General features: G+C 41.8%; 2 protein-coding genes across 6 annotated transcripts in view; one reads left to right on the plus strand and one right to left on the minus strand.

Annotated features, from left to right (window-relative positions):
• LOC129771939 (phosphatidylinositol phosphatase PTPRQ) overlaps positions 1-11,013 on the plus strand; it is a 62,629-nt gene extending 51,616 nt beyond the window's left edge. For all 5 annotated transcript variants that reach the window (XM_055776086.1, XM_055776085.1, XM_055776087.1 and 2 more), the window contains exons 11-13: positions 10,216-10,364; positions 10,427-10,623; positions 10,688-11,013. In XM_055776086.1, the coding sequence (XP_055632061.1) occupies positions 10,216-10,364; positions 10,427-10,623; positions 10,688-10,863 (522 nt within the window). In that variant the 3' untranslated portion in view covers positions 10,864-11,013. The remainder of the gene's footprint in view (positions 1-10,215; positions 10,365-10,426; positions 10,624-10,687) is intronic.
• A 40-nt stretch (positions 11,014-11,053) lies between these two features.
• LOC129771940 (tyrosine kinase receptor Cad96Ca) overlaps positions 11,054-21,499 on the minus strand; it is a 57,308-nt gene continuing 46,862 nt past the window's right edge. The window contains exon 7 of the mRNA XM_055776090.1: positions 11,054-11,717. Within this exon, the coding sequence (XP_055632065.1) occupies positions 11,211-11,717 (507 nt within the window). The 3' untranslated portion in view covers positions 11,054-11,210. The remainder of the gene's footprint in view (positions 11,718-21,499) is intronic.

The raw sequence follows: 21,499 nt of genomic DNA on the forward strand, positions 1-21,499 counted from the left end.
CGTGAATACCTACCTATCTACCTGAAAAATGGATTAGTTTACTGTTCACTCTTTATGAATATGTTGATGGTTCTGAAAAGAACCTTTGGTGTTGTGTTTTTGTTATCACTTGATATTCCCATCTTGTTCGGTTAAACCTTCCTGTTTAGCTATTGCGATTGCCACTCGCCACAGCTTTCAAATTTGGAAGATTTCTTCCCATCCAGCTTGTGACATGTTGTTCAGTAAATTACATTTAATACGACGTGTCGGAGAAACACTTTGGCACTCACTGAAACTAATTGTTGCCTTGATGAGCGCCGAACCGAAGCTGCTCTGTTCTTGATGCGGGTTTTCTGATTGTCGTGAGCAGCTTTGCAAGCCAACTCGAGCACTCCGACGGCCGAAACTCTATAATCGTTGTTAGGTATACTGGTGCTCCGGCACCAATCCGTTCGGCCTAGTTACCCTTGCGGAGCAATCAGTGAATGCGACCAACAGGGAACTGGAGACCTGCACGGTTCGAGTGAGACTTTGCCTTTCCCTTAACTTGTCCTCCTTTGTTACGTCCACGATGCCGATTTACGGGTTTACGGTTTACGGGTTTACGGTTTGAAAGAAAATAAGATATTTTTTTGGGGTCCGCGTGTTTTATACTCTAGCGATACACACTCACAGGATAGAGACAAATCTGCAGACTCAGCCAGAGGGGCGAGTCCAACGAGACGAACGAATGAGCGTTAAAAGGGAGCGATGGCAAAAAAATACATTCATTACGATTTGTTCGCTCGTTGGATTCACATGCAGGCTAAAAAGGGTCCTTTTCAGGATCACAAAATTATCTTCAATCTAAAGAGTTTATTGTTTTGTTATCACTCGATATCCCCATCTTGTTCGGCTAAACCTTTCTGTTTAGCAATTGCATTTGCCACTCGCCACAGCTTCCACAGTTGGAAAATTTCTTCCCATCCAGCTTGTGACATATTTTACAGTAAATTACATTCAATGGCACGTCGCATTACCACCACTCAGTATCGGATTGGAGGTAATTTTAACCTGTAATTGAACATTTGCGATGACAGTGGTACAGTGTTGACTTTCAATGTGGGGTCATAATTTGGACCCCGAACTCTATGTTTACAAAACTGTCCAACTAAATATGTCGCACCTGTAGGTCCGTCCAATTAGCTAAATGTCGAGATAAGTGTAAATTACTGTACTTTCAATCTAGAAGCAATTTAAGAATTGGTGAAAATCAATAAGCTCAGAACAACTGCCAAATTCACATATCCTGGCAAATAAATTATGAAAAAATCAATTTGTGTTTTATTATTATTTTGGATATTGTTTTAGAAAGCATTGAACTGTATTTCCTAAACTCTTTTTTGGAAGGTTTAATGGCCCTGAAAAGCGCATTGTTTTATGGAATGGTTCCAATTTAGAAAACTTAGTAATCGTGGTTTTGAAAAAAACCATTTTCGAACGCCATCGATGCCGCCTTATTCTGGATTTGCCACCAAAGCAGTTTGTATAAAGAACAAACGTTTTTCTTCTGCTACATGCTGCCGTTTTGCGATTGCGTTTGCCACTCGCTGCAACTGCCCTGTTGTTGTCTTGATGTCCACCGAACCGAATGTGGTCTGTTCTGAATGCAGGTTTTCTTATCGTCGCGAGCAGCTTTGTCAGTCAACTCGATCACTTCAGCGGCCGAAACTATATAACGCCGGCTAGGTGGACTGGTGCACTGGTACTAACGCGCTCGGCCTAGCTACCCTTGCGGGGAACTCCAGATCAACACGGTTCGAGCGGGATTTTGCCTTTCCCTTCACATTTCCTCCTTTACCATGTCCAGACATGGCTGCTTGGGTTGGTTTGTTGATGTGTTGTGATGCGAACCGATATGGTGTACGGTTTGAATGAGAATGATCGTTACGGCAGCGGAGCGGGGATTTTTAAGCTGACTGGCTGGCTCGAGAATTACACATGTGTGAGACTGCGACCAATGTTTCGTTCATTTTTTCTTTTTCCTTTCCAATCGTGCTTCATTCTATTTCGTTGCTGCTCTGGTTGCCCGTTTTGGTCGGTACGATTTGAGGAGCACAAAATGGACCAATCAAAAATGGGCACATAGTGCATTTTGACAATGCTTGATATTTCACAATTATTCAATTATTTATCTCAAGAAAAATGAAATGTTATTCGTAATGATAGATGCGTAGATATATTTCTTATCAATTGATGCAAAAACCTTTGCGATCTATTGAGAAATGCTCGAGTTATAAGCGTTCCAAATCTTGCATTTTTTCCTACTTGTTCAGTGCCTAGATTTCCATTTCACCCCCTATATCTTCCGGTTAGACGTAGTCCTACGTCAAAAAAGTTATCTAAATCTTAGGAAGACGGCATAAGGTAGAGATACATACTGTTAAAATCGTAAAAACTAAACACGACTTTCAGGAGTGTAACAAAAATAATTTATTTAACGACTTCACAGTTCGAGGTTCTTTTTGCTATAATAATTGAAAATAAAAAAAATGGATGCTACGCTAGCACTATGTGCACTTTTGTTTGAACAAAATTGACAGCATACAAGGGGTGCACCGATGTGCGCTGTTTTTCTATCACTCCTCCTCAGCGACCATCGGTTGCTCCAACGACAAACCAAGGGAACCACATAACAGTTTTATTCTAGCGGCTCCCAGCGGTTTAGTAAATAGATCCGCGATGTTATCTTCCGTTGGACAATAGCTAATTTTTATCTCACCCCGTTCACAGAGATCCTTCACAAAACACTGACGAGTTTCGATATGTTTTGATCGCCTCGAATGTCGTTCCGAGCTAGCAAAACTTATGCACCCCTGATTGTCCTCGTTGACCACGGTAGCCCCAGCTTGTTTTTCACCGAAGTCTTCCAGCAATTGACGAAGCCAAATGACCTCTTGACACGCTTCACTCAGAGCGATGTATTCCGCTTCCATAGACGATAAGGATACACAGCTCTGTTTACGGCTACACCAGGAAATAGCACCACTACCACACAAAAACACATATCCACTTGTTGACTTTCTCGTGTTGGGATCACCGGCCCAATCTGCATCAGCAAAGCCAATCACGTCGTTGCTTTCGCCACCGAATGTTAGCTTCAATTCACGCGTACAATATAAATACTTCAAGACACGTTTAGCAGCAGCCCAGTCCGCAATACTCGGACAACTCACCCTTTGACCAAGAATGGACATACTAGCTGCAATATCCGGACGACAGTTCACTGCAACGTACAACAATGCTCCGATCAGACTTCTGTACTTGTTTTCCTCCTCAAGCGGCTTGCTCTGTCCAGCATTCTTCACGTATCCAGGATCTAATGGGCTTCTTACTGGCTTTGCGTTCTGTAGATCGTATTTCTCAGCTAAATTTTCGATGTAACCACGGAGACTAATGGAATATTTTCCATGATTTACACTGATTTCCATTCCCAAAAAGTTTCGAAGATCGCCAAGTTCTGTTATCTCGAAGTGCTTCTTCAGCTCCTTGTGAACTTCCGAAATCAACGCCGCATTGTCACCAGCAACCAAAATATCGTCTACGTAAATTAGGATATAGACATTCTTCTCACCATGATTTTTGATGTATAAACACAGATCAGCTTTTCCTTGCTGGAACCCTGCTTGGATAAGTACCTGATGTAAACATTTGTTCCAACACCTTGCAGATTGCTTTAGCCCATAAATGCTTTTTAGTAAACGACACACTAAACCTTCTTTCCCTGCAGTTACGAATCCAGGCGGTTGACGCATATATAAATCATCTTCTAATTCACCATACAGATATGCGGTTTTAACATCCAAATGCTTCAGCAACATACCATGAAGACTAGCAATAGCTAAGAGCGTGCGAAGCGTTGATTGTCTTACTACCGGTGCAAAAACTTCATCATAGTCAAGGCCATACCGCTGACTATATCCTTGAGCCACCAATCTTGCTTTGTATTTTACAACCTCGCCTGACGCATTGCGTTTTATTTTATAAACCCATCTACAACCGATGATACGCTTGTTCGAAGGTGCCTGAACCAACTCCCACGTTCGATTCATACGATGAGATTCCATTTCATCAATCATGGCTGTCATCCAAAACTCTTTATCAGCACGCTTCTGCGAATCTTGAAAACTTGATGGTTCGAACCTTTCACACGTCATCAGGTTTACTCCCTCACTGTAACGCTTCGCCGGAATTCCTTTGTTAGTTCTGATGGAGCGCCTCGGAAATCCACAATAAGGCTCATCTTCATCAGATGTCCCATTATACGAAGTCGATTCTACTTCCGCTTCCGGTAACTCGTCACTAAAAGCATCCTCGAACGGTATTTCTTCTTCATTAACCTCCGGTTCCGACTTCTTGTTCCCAATGATTACCTCAATTTCCGGAGAACGGGAAATTACATCCTGAACAGTTTCTTTTGGTTTCTTCAAATCGCAAAATTTAGCATCACGACTTAAAGTGATTGTATCATTATTTGTGTTCAGAAAACGGTATCCTTTCCGATTTTCTTCGTAACCAACAAAGATCAATTTTACAGCTTTCATATCGCATTTCTGGCGTTTCTCCTTGGGAACGTATACCAATGCCTCACACCCAAAAACGTGCATATTTTTGTAATAAGGTGTCTTACCCGTCCATATTTCAAACGGTGTTCTTGAAACAGCTGTTGATGGCAAAATATTCTGTAAATAATTGGCAGTCATCACCGCCTCGCCCCAGAACCTTTTCTTCAATCCGGATTCCGCTAATAAACATCGCATCATTTCCGTTAGGCTACGGTTTTTACGCTCAGCAACTCCGTTCTGCTGCGGACTGTACGGTATAGTTTGCTGCAGTACAATTCCTTTGGCTCGCAGAAACCGCTGTAGAGAATGTCCTGAATATTCTCCTCCTCCATCCGCACGAATGATCTTCGGCATTCGTCCAAATTGATTCTGGACGAGCATCACATAGTCCTTTATTCTGTCTTCTGCTTCGCTTTTCTTCTTCAGGAGGTAAACAATGGTAAACCGCGAAAAATCATCTATCATCGTCATGATATAGTGATTCCCACGCGGGGTAGCCACCTCCATAGGCCCGCACAAATCACTGTGCACAAGATCTAATATAGCTCCTGTCTTCGCTTCAGACGCAGGAAATGGAGCTCGGCTCATTTTTCCCTCAGAACATACCTCGCAAACAGATCTGATTCCACAATCAACTAACTTTAAACCTGTGCCAAGATTTTCGCGAATAATTTTGTCGATTGCAGCAGGATCCCGATGCCCAAGCTTCCGATGCCATGTATGTTGGCAATTATCACCGTGTTGAGCAGCTGCAATCATAGCCGAATTATGTTCCTTTAGTTGATACAAACCTCCTCGTCGTTCGCCAACAGCAACAACAGATCCATTTTTCGCAATTCTACAACCAGCCTTATCAAAAGTAACAATGCACCCCTCATCGGTCATTCTACTGATTGATAGCAAATTTCCTTTCAATGCCGGAACAAACAAAACATTCTTCACTTGAATCTTCTGCGGTTTTCCATCACCATCAACCGCTACCAGCTGTCGATTACCAGAACCACTTGAACACACTTTGCTACCGTCGGCCAGCGTTATTGATACACTAGCACCCGGTGTTGCCAAGAATGGATCACTGGACATATGAGATGTTGCTCCAGAATCCAAACACCACGCTGACCTACATATCTGCTCTTCGCTCGCACTAAAACTGATTTGATTTTCCTTTTGTTTCACAACTTTTACTTCTTCATCTCTCTTTTTTCGATCTTGTAAAAGTTTAGGGCATTCCCGCCGAAAATGGCCCTCTAGCTTGCAATAGTAGCACGTCTTGATCTTCACTTCATGCTTACCGGAAACTTTCTTCTCGTAACTCACTTTTAAAGCTTCATCATGTCCATCCGAATGTTCACCGCGCCTCCACCACTCGTCAAGTAATTTACCTATGACGTACTCAAGGTCAAGTTCGTCGTCTTTTCGACTCTCGAGCGCGACAATCAAATTATCGTACGATGGTGGCAAACTGGATAGCAAAATGGCTACCAACCAGAAGCAATTAAGAGATTCACCCATCGCCTCCATTCGTTGCGATAATTCCATCACACCTGCGATATGTTCAGACATATTTCCACCTTCTTCTAGTTGCATCCGCAGCAGTTTACGCAATACGTGAATTTTATTGACCAACGAACGCCGATGATGAAAACTTTCCAGCGATATCCACATCTCTCGAGCAGTAGTGGCTTTCATCACATGGATGAGTTGATTATTCTCCAAAGCGAGACCAATAATTGCGCGAGCTTTTCCATCTTTAGTCAGCCAATCAGCATTAACTTGTTCCGGCTTTTCCGAAATGATCATTTCATGTAACTCCTCCTTGATGAGAATTAGTTCCATACGGAATCTCCACGTGGCATAGTTCGTATCACCGAACTTTTCGACCACGAATTTTGCATCCGCCATTTTGCACTTCTCACTCCGGCACAATTCTTGAACAGATAAAAAAAAATGACCGCACTTCGCGTCGGAATTTAGAGTTTCTTTCCAGAACTAGTTCAACGTTCAATTTTACACACAGGCAACATCAAAACGGGCTGGGCCCATAACCTGTTAAAATCGTAAAAACTAAACACGACTTTCAGGAGTGTAACAAAAATAATTTATTTAACGACTTCACAGTTCGAGGTTCTTTTTGCTATAATAATTGAAAATAAAAAAAATGGATGCTACGCTAGCACTATGTGCACTTTTGTTTGAACAAAATTGACAGCATACAAGGGGTGCACCGATGTGCGCTGTTTTTCTATCACATACAACACAAACTTAGGTGTTATACACAGCCCATACAACACAATACACATTTTGTGCTCCTCAAATCGTACATATTCGCAACGGTTGGTACGACTGTACGAGATGCATGGTGACTCGACCCGAATGTGACTCAGCGGGCTCCTCGGAGCCATGATTGACTCGGGCACTTGGTTGATCCACCGGAACAAGACCAGACGCGCTCACAAAAAGAGTTTCTATTCAACCTCAACTTGTAAAGTAGAAGTTTTTGTTATACGGATTTATAAGGACAGAACGTCCATCTATTGGAAGTTGCGCGAACATCGAATAGCGCTACAAATGGTGAGCTCCCGGATTGAACCCGGATACTACCCGGACAGAACATAGTAGGATACTCCAGTGAACACACATCCTGGTATAGAAATCGCAACAAACTCGTGAAGCAGAATCCATAAACCCGTAAAGCAGAATCCACATAACCTGAAGTCAACCGAACCGGATATTCCGGTAAGCGGCAGACCCAAATCCAGAACGACGTCCAGGACAGGAACCGCAGCAGCGACCAGAGGAGTCATCGGCGGGCTCAGACACACTACACCAAACACCTGTGAGTAAAGTGTAAACGAACTAGGGAAATAGGGACGATATGATTAATTGAATAAAAGCCGTCGAACAATATAAACCACGTGTGTTCCCCCTTTCCGAGTTAATCTTACTGGCTGTGATTGAGCCGACCCTGAGAGGACTAGAGGAGTCCATGCGGGCAGCTAGGGCGTAACAGAGCCGTGTTACACGTTGGATCACGATGAATATGTTCCAAGAAGGCTACGATCTGAAACTCCCGACGGGACTTTGGTGGGCGGCTTATGTTCGAGCGACATCTCTGGACGTCCCCTTTTCGACTAACTGTCGGACAATTGTACCACGCAGCATCCCATATACCAGCTATTAGGCCGTATGAATAAACACAAAATTCACCTTTACTTTACTTCATTCGAGCAGTCGAGCAGTGAGATTAAGTTTTTACTGCGTTTGGCATGAATAAAAGAAACAACAAAGTATTTACTTTTCGAAAATGGATGTTTTGCTGATTTCGTATGAATAAAACAGCATTCATCAAGTATTTACTTCGTAATTATCAAGTATGCTCATGAGCATACTTTGGATCTGAAAACACTTTCATTCGTTTTGATGGCATATCCGATTCATGTTTAATGCTGCTATCTTGCGCTTGAAATTAAATAAGTTAACGATCCGCATTGATGGCATTGAGCTTCGTTTACTAGTTTAGGGGAGCATTAAAAAATTGATTGATTTTCAGGCGGAATGAACACGTTTTTAAAAATGTAATTATGAATGAAAATAACCTTTCCGTATCAATTTAGCATTCTGTTTAAATGAAAAACACTTTTGTTTGCAGGTGGTGAAAAAATCTTGTACGAAAATTGTTTTAGAAGACAACTTTATATTCTAATGAAAAGTTTCAGTAATAATGTTGGAAATGTAAAAACAAAGGGTTAAATAAATGTCGGAAAAAAGTGTTTTTAAGTGGTTAAATAACATGATGTGAACATTTTCATTCAAATTTTAACATTTGAAAACTGGCTTCCTGTCTTCTAATCTGATAGGTATTACGCTAACGAGATAGGGACCCAAACTATGATCTCTAATTGAAGATCGCCACCAGACGTCGACACTATTTTTTTTTTCATCGCGAATACACGCTTTGTCCAAAAAAACGTTTTGAAACGAAACCTAAACAATCAATTGACAGATGTTTGACAAAGTAAAAACTATGTTCGAATTTGAACATGCGTTAAAATGAAATTAGTAAAGTAAACTTTTATTCATACGGATTCAAGTAAATACTAGGAAAGTTTACTTTACTTGGAAACGGGCAGAATAAGTAAATACTTTTTTTTATTCATACGACCTATTGTCTCATATCAATGCATTAAATTATATAGAATTTAACTGTGAACTAAGTCGCAAGCGTGTTGTTTCATTCGTCTTACCGATCGCATTTTTCCGGGTTTTCCAGTCTTTTTATCGGGCTCTGGCTACTTCAGTTGGTGTGGTGTAGAGACAACGGAATGCGTGTCAACGGCAAAAAGTGCAAAATTATTTCTTTCGGCCGTTGAAATAGTCTTGTTATGCATCTTTACTGGATGGAATCGACAGAGTTGGAACGTGTATAGTGCATCAACGACCTTGGAGTTACTATTGATTCCAAGCCTAGGTTCGGTGAGCATGTGGCCGTTACGACCGCGAAAGCATTTTCCGTTATGGGCTTTATTCGACGTCACGCAGCTGAATTCACAGATATCGATGCACTGAAAGTACTATACTGTTCACTAGTTTGCAGTACGCTGGAGTACGCTGCGCCAATCTGGTCCCCTTACCACGCTGTCCACATCTTGTCGATCGAGCGGGTGCAAAGAAAGTTTTTGCGTTTCGCTCTTAGACTACTTCCATGGAATGATGTGACCAACCTACCGCCATATCCTGACAGATGCAAGCTCATAAGATTGGAGGCATTATCAGCCAGACGAATTACGATGCGGTTACTTATTTTCGATATGCTTGGAGGTTCTATTGACTGCCCTGAATTGCTTGCACAGATCCCGCTCAACGTACCTCCCAGACGTTTTCAGAACTCGTCTTTTTTTGCAGTACCACACCACAGAACAAACTACGGCTACGACAACCCGGTCGATTCTTGCCTCCGCCAATTCAATATTATTTGTTATGTGTATGATTTAAACTTGACTATGAACGCTTTTAGAAATAGGATAAAATGTCTATACCTATGTATAAGCAAATTACAGTCTGTACGACTAGTCGAAGACGGTGTAAATAAAATTTAAAAAAATAAAATAAAACAAAATAAAGTAATGCACCAGGCAAACATATGCCGTCTGTTGCTCGCTAAAGCTCGGTCGGACATTGCTAAGGGATCGTATCCTGTGTTTCAAACAAACGAGCAATCAGTGGAACACAGGTTTGCGTGCGAGACACCGTCGTTTCCGACAGCGCGTCGGCGGTTGACTCGGCTTGCTTTTCAATAGTTTTGTTCACCAAGCATGGATTATTTTTTCTGGGGTAAAATGGTTGATATTGTTCGTCCAGAAAAAAGGTAAGTAATCAAAGTAAATATAAAAGGAAGTTTTTATATCTCCGTACATTTAACGAGGAACCAATCATAAGGAAACCAAGTTCCTCGCTTTTTGCATTTGACACGGATCCTTATTAAAAAATGCCTTCAATTCTGCGACTTCGAACATATCTTTATTCTCCAGGACTGTTTGGTAAGGTTTAACGTACTCCTTATTTGAAACTTATAATAATTGACATACTGTGTTACTACACAAATAATTAATCGAACATTTTTAAATTTCAGGGTAACCTCACGAAAGCAGTGTTCCACTATCACTTCCTAGTCTGGCCGGATCACGGCTGCCCATCTAGTCCAACGGATTTGATTAAATTCATCAAAATTGTACGATCGGAGCGAAAGAACCTCGCCCTGCCCGTAGTTGTCCATTGCAGGTATGCTAGCGTCATTTTTGTAGACAGACAAGAAGTTTCAATCTAAAATTATCTTTCCCTAGCGCGGGAGTGGGTCGAACCGGTACCTTCATCGCGCTGGATGTCATTCTGCAGAGAATCCAGCAGGAGAAGAAAATCAACATCTACGACATCGTGAAACAGTTGCGGAGGCAACGGGTCAAGATGGTTCAAACGTTCGAGCAGTACGCGTTTCTGTACCAAAGTTGCCTCGAGTATACGACCGGAAGCAATAGGAAAAGTAAGTTTTTCGTATGTAAGAAATATTGTTCGATCGAGTACGAATGATGCGCATCTCATTGTAGAGTCAAAGAACAGCAGCGATGAGATCTTAGGGATGAACAGTTTGAATGATCGCACTACGACCGGAAGCGGGAGTGGTCGTCGGAAACCACTGGTCAACATCAAATTTCCAAAATACGTACATAGTGGTATATCCAATGTGAAGAGCTACACACCGGATGACATTGAAACCTTTTGATTGATAGTTACTACAACAGATTACGACGTGCCATCGGAACTAGAACGGTGTAGTTCCTAAAAAGTGATTATAGAAGACTACTATTTGTTGTAAGTTTTGACAGGAATCTAACAGTATCTATTGTTGTTTTATGGATAAATATATTTCGTGACTAGCAAAATAAAATCGGTGAAATGTTTTATTCGAAAATCATGTTTATTTAATAACTATGTACACATCGAAACGAGCTTTTCGGCTTAGCCACACGCACTATTATACACGCTTTCAGGTCATCATGAAAACTTATCACAATTTTAAGACTATTTACACTTTTACACCCATATAATCTCGATGTTACTTCCGCCGTTTCAAAGTTTTTCACCGCTCATGTTGAGCATGTTGTAGTAGTTGTGATCGGGGAACCGTTCCAACTCTATGTAGTCGGTCTCGGTCTGCAGCAGCCGATCGAGCATCTCGACGACTTCGGGGAAGTCGGGTCGTTCGTTTGGATCTTTGGCCCAGCAGTAGAACATAATATTGTACAGCTCTCGGCGACAGTGCTCCGGTTTCTCCAACCGGTAGCCATCGCGAACCTTGCGCATAACGTCCGCTGCAGCAATGCCGGGATAGGGCGTCGAACCGAGCGTCACGATCTCCCACATCAAAATGCCGAAGCTCCAGATGTCCGACTTGACGGTGAAGATATTATCGTACAGAGACTCGGTGGCCATCCACCGAATCGGCAGGCGACCCTCACTCTTGCGCTCGTACACCTTGGAGGTGACGATGTCTCGGGCGAATCCGAAATCGGCCACTTTGCAGGTGTGGTCGTCCGTTATGAGAATGTTACGTGCCGCGAGGTCTCGATGGATTATCTATAATGAAACGAATTACTTTTATCTGAAATGGATTGCGCATAAAGACCGTACTCGATAAAAATGCAACAGACAAAAATGATCACCAAAAATTCATTTTAAGTCGGATGTTTTTGAAACTGTCAGGGGATAAGAAAACATATATATATATATATATATATATATATATATATATATATATATATATATATATATATATATATATATATATATATATATATATATATATATATATATATATATATATATATATATATTTATAATCGTTTATTTTTACAGGCTCAGTTACATAAGTTTAAAGGAGCCAAACTCCTCACTGTATTGTTACAATGTACAGGGTTTTCCAACTTTAAATTCCGAAAGTAAATTGAAATAAAACACACTTAGAATTCGAATTTCGATGAAACTTTTATTTCAAATTAAAGTTTGGTTTATGCCATTATGTGTGAGATACAACATCATTCAAATGTCCACCTAGAGCTTCCTCGCACACCTTGATCCGGAACAGGTAATTTTCGATGACTTTTCGGCACATATGGGGCGGTATCTCGGTCATAACTTCACGAATGTTGTCTTTCAAATGTTCAAGAGTTTGCGGAGAGTTGGAATAGACACGGTCTTTCGCATAACCCCACAAAAAAAGTCTTGCGGGTTCAAATCGCATGATCTGGACGGCCAATTGGCATCACCAAAACGCGAAATTATGCGTCCCTCAAATTTCGTTCGCAATATGGCCATGTTCGGTCGTGTTGTGTGACACGTGGCGCCGTCATGCTGAAACCACATGTCATCCGTATCCATATCTTCAATTTGTGGCAAAAAAAAATCGGTTAACATGCGGCCATAGCGCTCACCATTCACAGTTACCGTCTCGCCGTCCTCATTTTCAAAGAAATACGGCCCGATGACTCCACCAGACCATAATGCGCACCAAACAGTGACTTTTGACGGATGCAATGGCCTCTCAACAATCACGTGTGGAGTTTCTGAGCCCCATATACGGAAATTTTGGGTGTTCACATAGCCACCGAGCTCGAAATGTGCCTCATCGCTGAAGAATATTTGATGCGAAAATTCAGCATTTTGCTGCTGTTATTCGATCACCCAATCGACATATGCCCGACGCATTCCATGGTCACCACGCTCTAATTTTTGTACCAGTTGGATTTTATATGGATGTAGGTGCAAGTCCAAATGCAAAATTCGCCACAATGATGTGTTTGACAAGCCCAGTCGCTAAGCGCGCCGTGGAATCGAAACATTCGGGTCATCCTCCACACTGGCAGCAACAGCAGCAATATTTTCGGCCGAACGCACATTACGATGATGCACAGGTTTCACAATATCCGCTACGGATCCAGTTTGTTCAAATTCACGCACTACATTAGCGATTGTGTGCTCTGTAGGCCGTCCATGACGACCAAAATCCGTCCGTAATGCTCGAAAAACATTTGCCGGTTTTTCATTATTTTTATAGTATAATTTAACAAAATTAACATGTTGTGCAATGCTAAAACGATCCATATTGTAAAATGGCAGACATTCTACCAACGATATGACGCTTTGGTTGACAGCTATGTCAAACGGTTGTCAGCGCAGGGCTGTATACTTTCGGAAGCCCGAAATGGAGAACCCTGTATGTAAACATTTTTCCTTAATTCTAATGTTAGTGATGTAGAGAACCGATTACTCGCGGTCTGCTCGAGTTTAGAAGGATGACATATTTTCTTCAGGAAAAGGAAGGGATATAAGGATATGTTGACAATGTTCACACTCACATTCTTCACAATTGATTCTATCCTATCTTATATTTAATATGTATTTACATTTCACCTTATTCTATTGTTAGTAAGAAGTGATTTGATTTCTCGCGAAGGAAAAGGAAAAGGAGAATATAAGGATATAAGAACAATTAGACACGAAGATCGATAACTTTTAGGAAGACATATATTTGGGACATGTAATCAAGGTATAACTTAGCCAACACATCTCTCACCGGCCTTCCTCTAGCCCGAAGAGAGTTTTCTAAATTCGATCTGGCAACAAGATACTCCTCGCACGACCAAACAATGTGTTCGATGTCGTGGTAACCTTGGCCGCAAGCACAGATGTTGCTATCGACAAGATTTAAACGAAAGAGTAGCGCGTCTAACGAACAGTGATTGGACATGAGTCGGGAGAAGGTGCGAATAAAGTCCCGATTCAAGTCCAGATTGTTGAACCATGGTTTGAGGCTAACCTTAGGGATAATCGAGTGAAGCCACCGGCCCAATTCGTCTTCGTTGTTCATTGAAGGCGATTTGACGCTGATAAATGTCGCCTTCAATCGCACCCACTTTTGCTAATGAGTCAGCCCTCTCATTACCCGGAATGGAGCAATGTGAAGGGACCCAGATAAAGGTAATGACATAACAGCGTCTGGTTAAAGCATTCAAAATTTCTCGTATTCTCTCAAGGAAGTACGGCGATTGCTTTTCCGGCCACACTGAACGGATAGCTTCGACAGACCTAAGACTATCCGTTATAATGTAATAGTATTCAACAGGTCGTGAGGCGACGCTGTCCAGCGCCCAATGGATTGCTGCCAATTCAGCAATATACACTGAGCAAGGAAGCCCTGAAGACTGTGGGAGGTGCTGAAAATTGTTCAACGTGTTCAACGACCAAATCCTGTGGACTCATTCATAGAAGACCCATCAGTAAAGTACATATTATCACAATTGATACGCCCATACTTTGCATTGAAGATCGTAGGAACGATCCCCGATCGATGATAATCTGGAATTCCATGGATTTTTTCCTTCATGAGCAGATCAAAATGTACAGAGGAATTGATGTAGCCAAGAAAACAAACACGGTTGGAAATATACGAAGAAGGATCAACCTGCATGGAGATGAATTCATGATATGAAGTCATGAATCCTGAATGAAAATTTAGCCCGATCAGCTGCTCAAAATTTCCGATCACCAATGGGTCCATAACCTCACACCGGATGAGGAACCGAATAATAAATTGAAGCGATCTTTTAGTGGGAGTACGCCTGCCAAAACCTCGAGACTCATGGTATGCGTTGAGGGCACACATCCCAACGCAATACGGAGACAAAGATACTGAATTCGTTCGAGTTTAATAAGGTGTGTTTTGGCGGCTGATTGAAAACAGAAACTGCTATACTCCATCACTGTGAGAATAGTTGCTCGTCACAATATTATAAGATCTTCGGGGTGGGCTCCCCACCAGGTGCCGGTAATTGTACGGAGAAAGTTTATTCTTTGTTGGCATTTTTTACTCAGATACCTAATATGGGCCCCCAAGTACATTTGGAGTCGAACCATACCCTAAGATATCGGTTTACCCAAAAGTTGAAGCTTTGGTTTTGCTGGTCTATGCTTCCTAGAAAAAACCACCATCTCTGTTTCCTCCTCAATCCCTAGTACAATGGCCCAGGTTGAAAAATTGTTCAAAGTATCTTGTAAGGGTTCTAGCAGGTCGGTTTCGTTTGATCCTACGACAGACACCACTCCATCATCTGCAAGTTAGGTTGCAATTTTGTGTAAGGCAATTGTCAATATCGCTTACATAAGAGTTGTACAAAAGGGGGCTTAAACATGAGCCCTGGGGGAGGCCCATGTAAGAGAACCGACTTACAGCCGAATCTCCGTGAGAAAAGTTCAAATGTTTCTCACAAAGCAAGTTATATAACATATTATTCAATAGAGGCGGCAGACCCCGAGATTGTAATTTGTCTGACAAAACCTCTATTGAAACTGAATCAAAGGCCCCCTTTATGTCCAAGAATACTGAAGCCATTTGTTTTTCTTCGGCGTAAGCCATTTGAATTTCTGAAGAAAGCAACGCAAGACAATCATTCGTCCCCTTGCCCCTGCGGAACCCATATTGTGTATCTGAGAGGAGGCCATTCGTTTCAACCCATCGATCAAGGCGAAACAAGGCGAAACAATTTCCGGATACAAGACATCATTGCTATTGGGCGGTACGAATTGAAGTCGGACGCGGGTTTTCCGGGTTTTTTAATAGCTATAACTTGTACTTGTCTCCAATCATCTGGAACAATATTATGCTCCAGAAACCGATTGAATAAATTCAACAAGCGATGTTTCGCCACATCAGGGAGGTTTTTCAACAAGTTGAACTCAATTCTATCCGTTCCTGGAGCCGAATTGTTGCAAGAAAGAAGAGCAAGAGAGAATATTCAACCTCCTCTCCTAGACTAAATGACGGCATCTTGAACATACTGCCACCCATCAAATCCTGCCCATCATAATTACCCAGAATTCGCCGAGTTTGGCGGATTTGCCTCCTTCGGCACAAAAACAACATCGATGGCTTCATTCCACTCCGGTTCCGCATAATGGAAGGATGGCAGATCTGGCCAAAACAGAGTGCCATTCTTCTTTATATGTTTGGCCGTTGATGGTACCAATCGTTACGTACGATTTGCTGAATTTGCCGCACGCACAGATCGCCTGCCACACCAAGTTTATTTATTTATTTGTTTACAATGATTGAACATCTCATTGAGAGATGAGACCTGATTCACAACTTTTCGCCAATAAACCCGATCCACAGCTGCAGTTCTCCAACTCCAGGATGCACCGATTCTTGCCAAGTCCTGCTTCACCTGGTCCAACCACCTCGCTCGTTGGGTTCCTCTCCTTCTTGTCACTACCGGATTCGATGCGAACATCATATTTGCGGAGTGCTGTCCGGAAATCTTGCAACATGCCCTGCCCATTGCACTCATCCAGCCTTGGCGCATTTATTCCAAGCCCAATCAGCCCTGCTTCGTGTTTCAGTCGGATATACAAGTCGGTTAACGTCGCATGTGATCTTCCGATTGTGTTCACGTCGTCGGCGAAGCAGATTAATTGACTATAAATGTTGAAAATCATGCCCCGCATGTTGAAGTCCGCTCTCCGCATAACATCTTCCTAGGTTCGCCACGTTGAAGAACAGACAGAAGAGTCCATCGCCTTGTCGAAGTCCCCTGTGAGTCTCAAATGATTCCGACAGATCACCTGAGATCCGCACACTGCCCCGCACACCGTTCATCGTTGCCTGAATTAGTATTGTTAGCATTCGAGGAAAGCCGTGTTCGTCCATGGTATCATACGCGGCCTTGAAGTCAACGAAGATGTGGTGCGTAGGGACCTGAAACTCACGACACTTTAGGAGGATCTGTCGCAGTGTAAGAATCTGGTCCGTCGTCGAGCAACCGAGCCATACCAAGCACTTCTTGGCAAGTGTGTCGACATTTTTCTTCCGAAACTTCTTCGAAACCTGCAGGCGGGACTTGTCGACGAAAAACTCCATGTCGGGGATTTGCTTGGCGTCCGCATTGATGTACGTCTCGTCGTCCATTACGATGTATTTCGGCTGCACCAACCACTTGCGGTACAGCTTTCTGGCGCGCGATTTGGCCACCGTATTCTGTTTATCGGTTCGGTGAGGCGCTTTCTTACCTTGAAGACATGAAGTTCTGCCCGCTTCATTGTCTGCTGGACGAACCATACGGAAGAATTGATTTTCTTGGCCACGTCCCAACTCGAAAAGTTCGGATTATGCTTGAGGCAACCCGCCGCTGAGCCGCCTGGGTCTCCACTTACCATTTTACCATTACATTTCGTAATTTTTTTATATTAAATATTTTGCCACTAACGGAGTCTGTGGAGTACAAGGATGTCCTCCACAGTACTATGTGCCCCTACTGTATCAAGTGGGTCACTGATGTAGTTGACCTTCTATACAGCGCACCTCGTGGGATTCGTATTAACAATCTTAACAAGATTTTCGCAGCCTCTCCCTAGAGAATGAAGACAATTTTGTTTGGATAGAATCTGGATAAAATAAAGTTTCTTCAAGTGAACCTTCTTCACGCCAAGGGAGGAAGCAGTGTCCTAGGCAGAAGGTTCACTCACGAAACTCTGGATGTGGTTCTCATTAATGAGCCTTAGTTCAATAATTTTAGGATTCGGGGAATTCATACACGAAAAATGCAATCTTCTCTATGATAGCACATAAACTGCACCAAGAGCAGCAATTCTTACCCGGGATAACATTAGGTGTGTATCCATTACAGAATTCATCAAAAAAGACATCGAGGCAATACAATTGGAGGTTCTAATGACCCGAGGGAAACCCGTTGTCAACATCGCTGGCAAAGCAATTTATCCAGAAATGATCCACCTCGCTGAAGATGATAGTGTAATGAAAATCATAATTTTCGAGTTGTAACTACCGACTCCGAATTTTGGTGATAATTTCTGATAATTATTAGGCGTTACTCGTTCGTGTACTTCACCATGATGAAAACGTTAATTTTGACTAACGTTTTGGCAATGGCAGATCATTAGAATGTTTCAAGGGTACGTTTACACGTAGATACATAACTGTCAAATCACTAATGGATGATCCTTTTATTGACATATTTCCATTGAAGAATCTCTATCTGATAATAAACATATAATGATTAATTATAATTCTGGTGATTTTTTGATTGGACAATTCAGAGATCCAAGAAAAACTAATGGAAGTAGTTATCATTCGATACTTCAGTAGTAAATTTCGATATCAGTGGGAAGTATTTCTTCCACTGAACGAACAGCTTGAAAGTTCCAGTTTCTTCAGAATTTGAAACCAATATAATCTATGAAGAAAACTATTCACTGTAGCGGAAAACTCAAGAAAGGATGCAAATTGGAGGAACAAAAAACCTGAAAAATTTAGAAAAAACTGTCTAGAAAACTCTTCAACAAAGCAAAAATTACTTCTGATTGGACAGATTACAAAAACTGTCTAACAGAGTATAACAAAAAAATACGTAAATCTAACAGAATGGATTGGAAGTTCATCTGTGAACTGGTAGAAAGTTCAGCTGTTGTACCATTACATGTTGTACTTGATTAAGCCATCTAAAAGGATCATACCAGTGGACTTGGTAGTCTGAAAAAAGGAAACGGACAATTTACAATTGATTCCCAGGAAACACTTGTTATCCTGATGGATACGCACTTTCCAAACGACTTCTGAACACGTACAGTTCTTCAACACATCTCAATCCTTTTTTTGACGTAGGACTACGTCTAACCGGAAGATATAGAGGGTAAAATGAAAATCTAGGCGAATTTCGAACGCTCATAACTCGAGCATTTCTAAGTAGATCGCCAAGATGTTTACATCAATTGATAGGAAATATTCCTACGCATCTATCACAATTTCGCCTTTCTTGAGATAAAAAAATGGATAATTGTAAAATGTTAGCCTTGTCCAAACGCACTCTGTGCCTCGTTTTGATTGGTACAAATTGTTTTCCTCAAATGGTTCCGACCAAAAGGAGCAACCAAAGTAACAGCGGAATATAATTTGGATATAAGCAAAGAATTATATTGTAAGCCACTTCCTTTGTGATTCTACCGCCAGTCGAATGAAATGAATGTTGCATTTTAAAAACATAATTCATTTTCTAACCGCTAAGCACAGCTGATGTGCTATGGCCACCGTTCTAGCATTTAGCGGCAAAAGTGTCAGGAGCAGCGGCAGGAGCGTAGCGGGGGTAACGGTGACAGTGGGCAACGAGTTTTAATTTTGTTGCACATAAGCAATTACAAATGAAATCGGCAAGTGACAAAACATGAGTGTTTTTGATTCGAATGAAAGTTTGTATTCCATTTGGGATGGAGGAAATATGAGTTTTCCACAGCAATTGGGACTTTTTGACTCAATTGTAACTTTTGAAAAGGACGTATCGATTTTAGTAAGAGAAATCTTTATCAAAAACTATGAGTCGTACCGAAATAGTGTCTTAGAAACAGTTATAGAGTATTGATGTTAAAACGTGAAAAAAATACACACTGAGAAAAAAAGACGGGTGGGTAATGTCGGGGACATAACCGGAGTGACGTACGACTATACAAAGGGGACAGCTTCTGTTAAATATATATTTTAAATATATTGTTTTATTTTCTTCCCCTACGTGAATACCTACCTATCTACCTGAAATATGGATTAGTTTACTGTTTACTCTTTATGAATATGTTGATGGTTCTGAAAAGAACCTTTGGTGTTGTGTTTTTGTTATCACTCGATATTCCCATCTTGTTCGGTTAAACCTTCATGTTTAGCTATTGCGTTTGCCACTCGCCACAGCTTTCACAGTTGGAAAATTTCTTCCCATCCAGCTTTGTGACATGTTGTTCAGTAAATTACATTTAATACGACGTGTCGGAGAAACACTTTGGCACTCACTGAAACTAATTGTTGCCTTGATGAGCGCCGAACCGAAGCTGCTCTGTTCTTGATGCGGGTTTTCTGATTGTCGTGAGCAGCTTTGCAAGCCAACTCGAGCACTCCGACGGCCGAAACACTATAATCGCTGTTAGGTATACTGGTGCTCCGGCACCAATCCGTTCGGCCTAGTTACCCTTGCGGAGCAATCAGTGAATGCGACCAACAGGGAACTGGAGACCTGCACAGTTCGAGTGAGACTTTGCCTTTCCGTTAACTTGTTCTCCTTTGTTACGTCCACGATGCCGATGCCGTACAACCACACGGGTTTACGGTTTGAAAGAAAATAAGATATTTTTTTGGGGTCCGCGTGTTTTATACTCTAGCGGTACACACTCACAGGATAGAGACAAATCGGCAGATTCAGCCAGAGGGGCGAGTCCAACGAGACGAACGAATGAGCGTTAAAAGGGAGCGATGGCAAAAAATACATTCATTACGATTTGTTCGCTCGTTGGATTCACATGCAGGCTACAAAGGGTCCTTTTCAGGATCACAAAATTATCTTCAATCTAAAGAGTTTATTGTTTTGTTATCACTCGATATCCCCATCTTGTTCGGCTAAACCTTTCTGTTTAGCAATTGCATTTGCCACTCGCCACAGCTTTCACAGTTGGAAAATTTCTTTCCATCCAGCTTGTGACATATTCTACAGTAAATTACATTCAATGCGACGTGCCGAAGCGCCACTCAGTGTCGCATTGGAGGCGATTTTAACCTGTAATTGAACATTTGCGATGACTGTGGTACAGTGTCGACTTTCAATGTGGGGTCATAATTTGGATCTCTATTTTTACAAAAATGTCCAACTAAATAAGTCGCATTACATGTCCGTCCAATTAGCTAAATGTCGAACTAATTGTAAATTACTGTACTTTCAATCTGGAAACAATTTAAGAATTGGTGAAAATTGAATAATCAGGAAAGTCCCCAACTATCAATAAGCTCAGAACAACTGCCAAATTCACATACTCATCAGATCCTGGCAAACAAATGATGAAAAAATCAATTTGTGTTTTATTATTATTTTGGATAATGTTTTAGAAAGCATTGAACTGTATTTCCTAAACTCTTTTTTGGAAGGTTTAATGGCCCTGAAAAGCGCCTTGTTTTATGGAATGGTTCCAATTTAGAAAACTTAGTACTCGTGGTTTTGAAAAAAAAACCATTTCGAACGCCCTCGATGCCGCCTTGCTTTGGATTTACCACCAAAGCAGTTTGTATAAAGAACAAACATTTTTCTTTTGCTACCTGATGCCGTTTTGCGATTGCGTTTGCCACTCGCCACTCGCTGCAACTGCCTGTTGTCTTGATGTCCACCGAACCGAATGTGTTCTGTTCCGGGTTTTCTTATCGTCGCGAGCAGCTTTGCCAGCTAACTCGATCACTTCGGCGGCCGAAACTATGTAACGCCGGCTAGGTGGACTGGTGCACTGGTACTAACACGCTCGGCCTAGCTACCCTTGTGGAGCAATTG

The sequence above is a fragment of the Toxorhynchites rutilus genome, chromosome 2 (assembly GCF_029784135.1).
Source record: "Toxorhynchites rutilus septentrionalis strain SRP chromosome 2, ASM2978413v1, whole genome shotgun sequence".
NCBI classification, from domain to species: domain Eukaryota; kingdom Metazoa; phylum Arthropoda; class Insecta; order Diptera; family Culicidae; genus Toxorhynchites; species Toxorhynchites rutilus.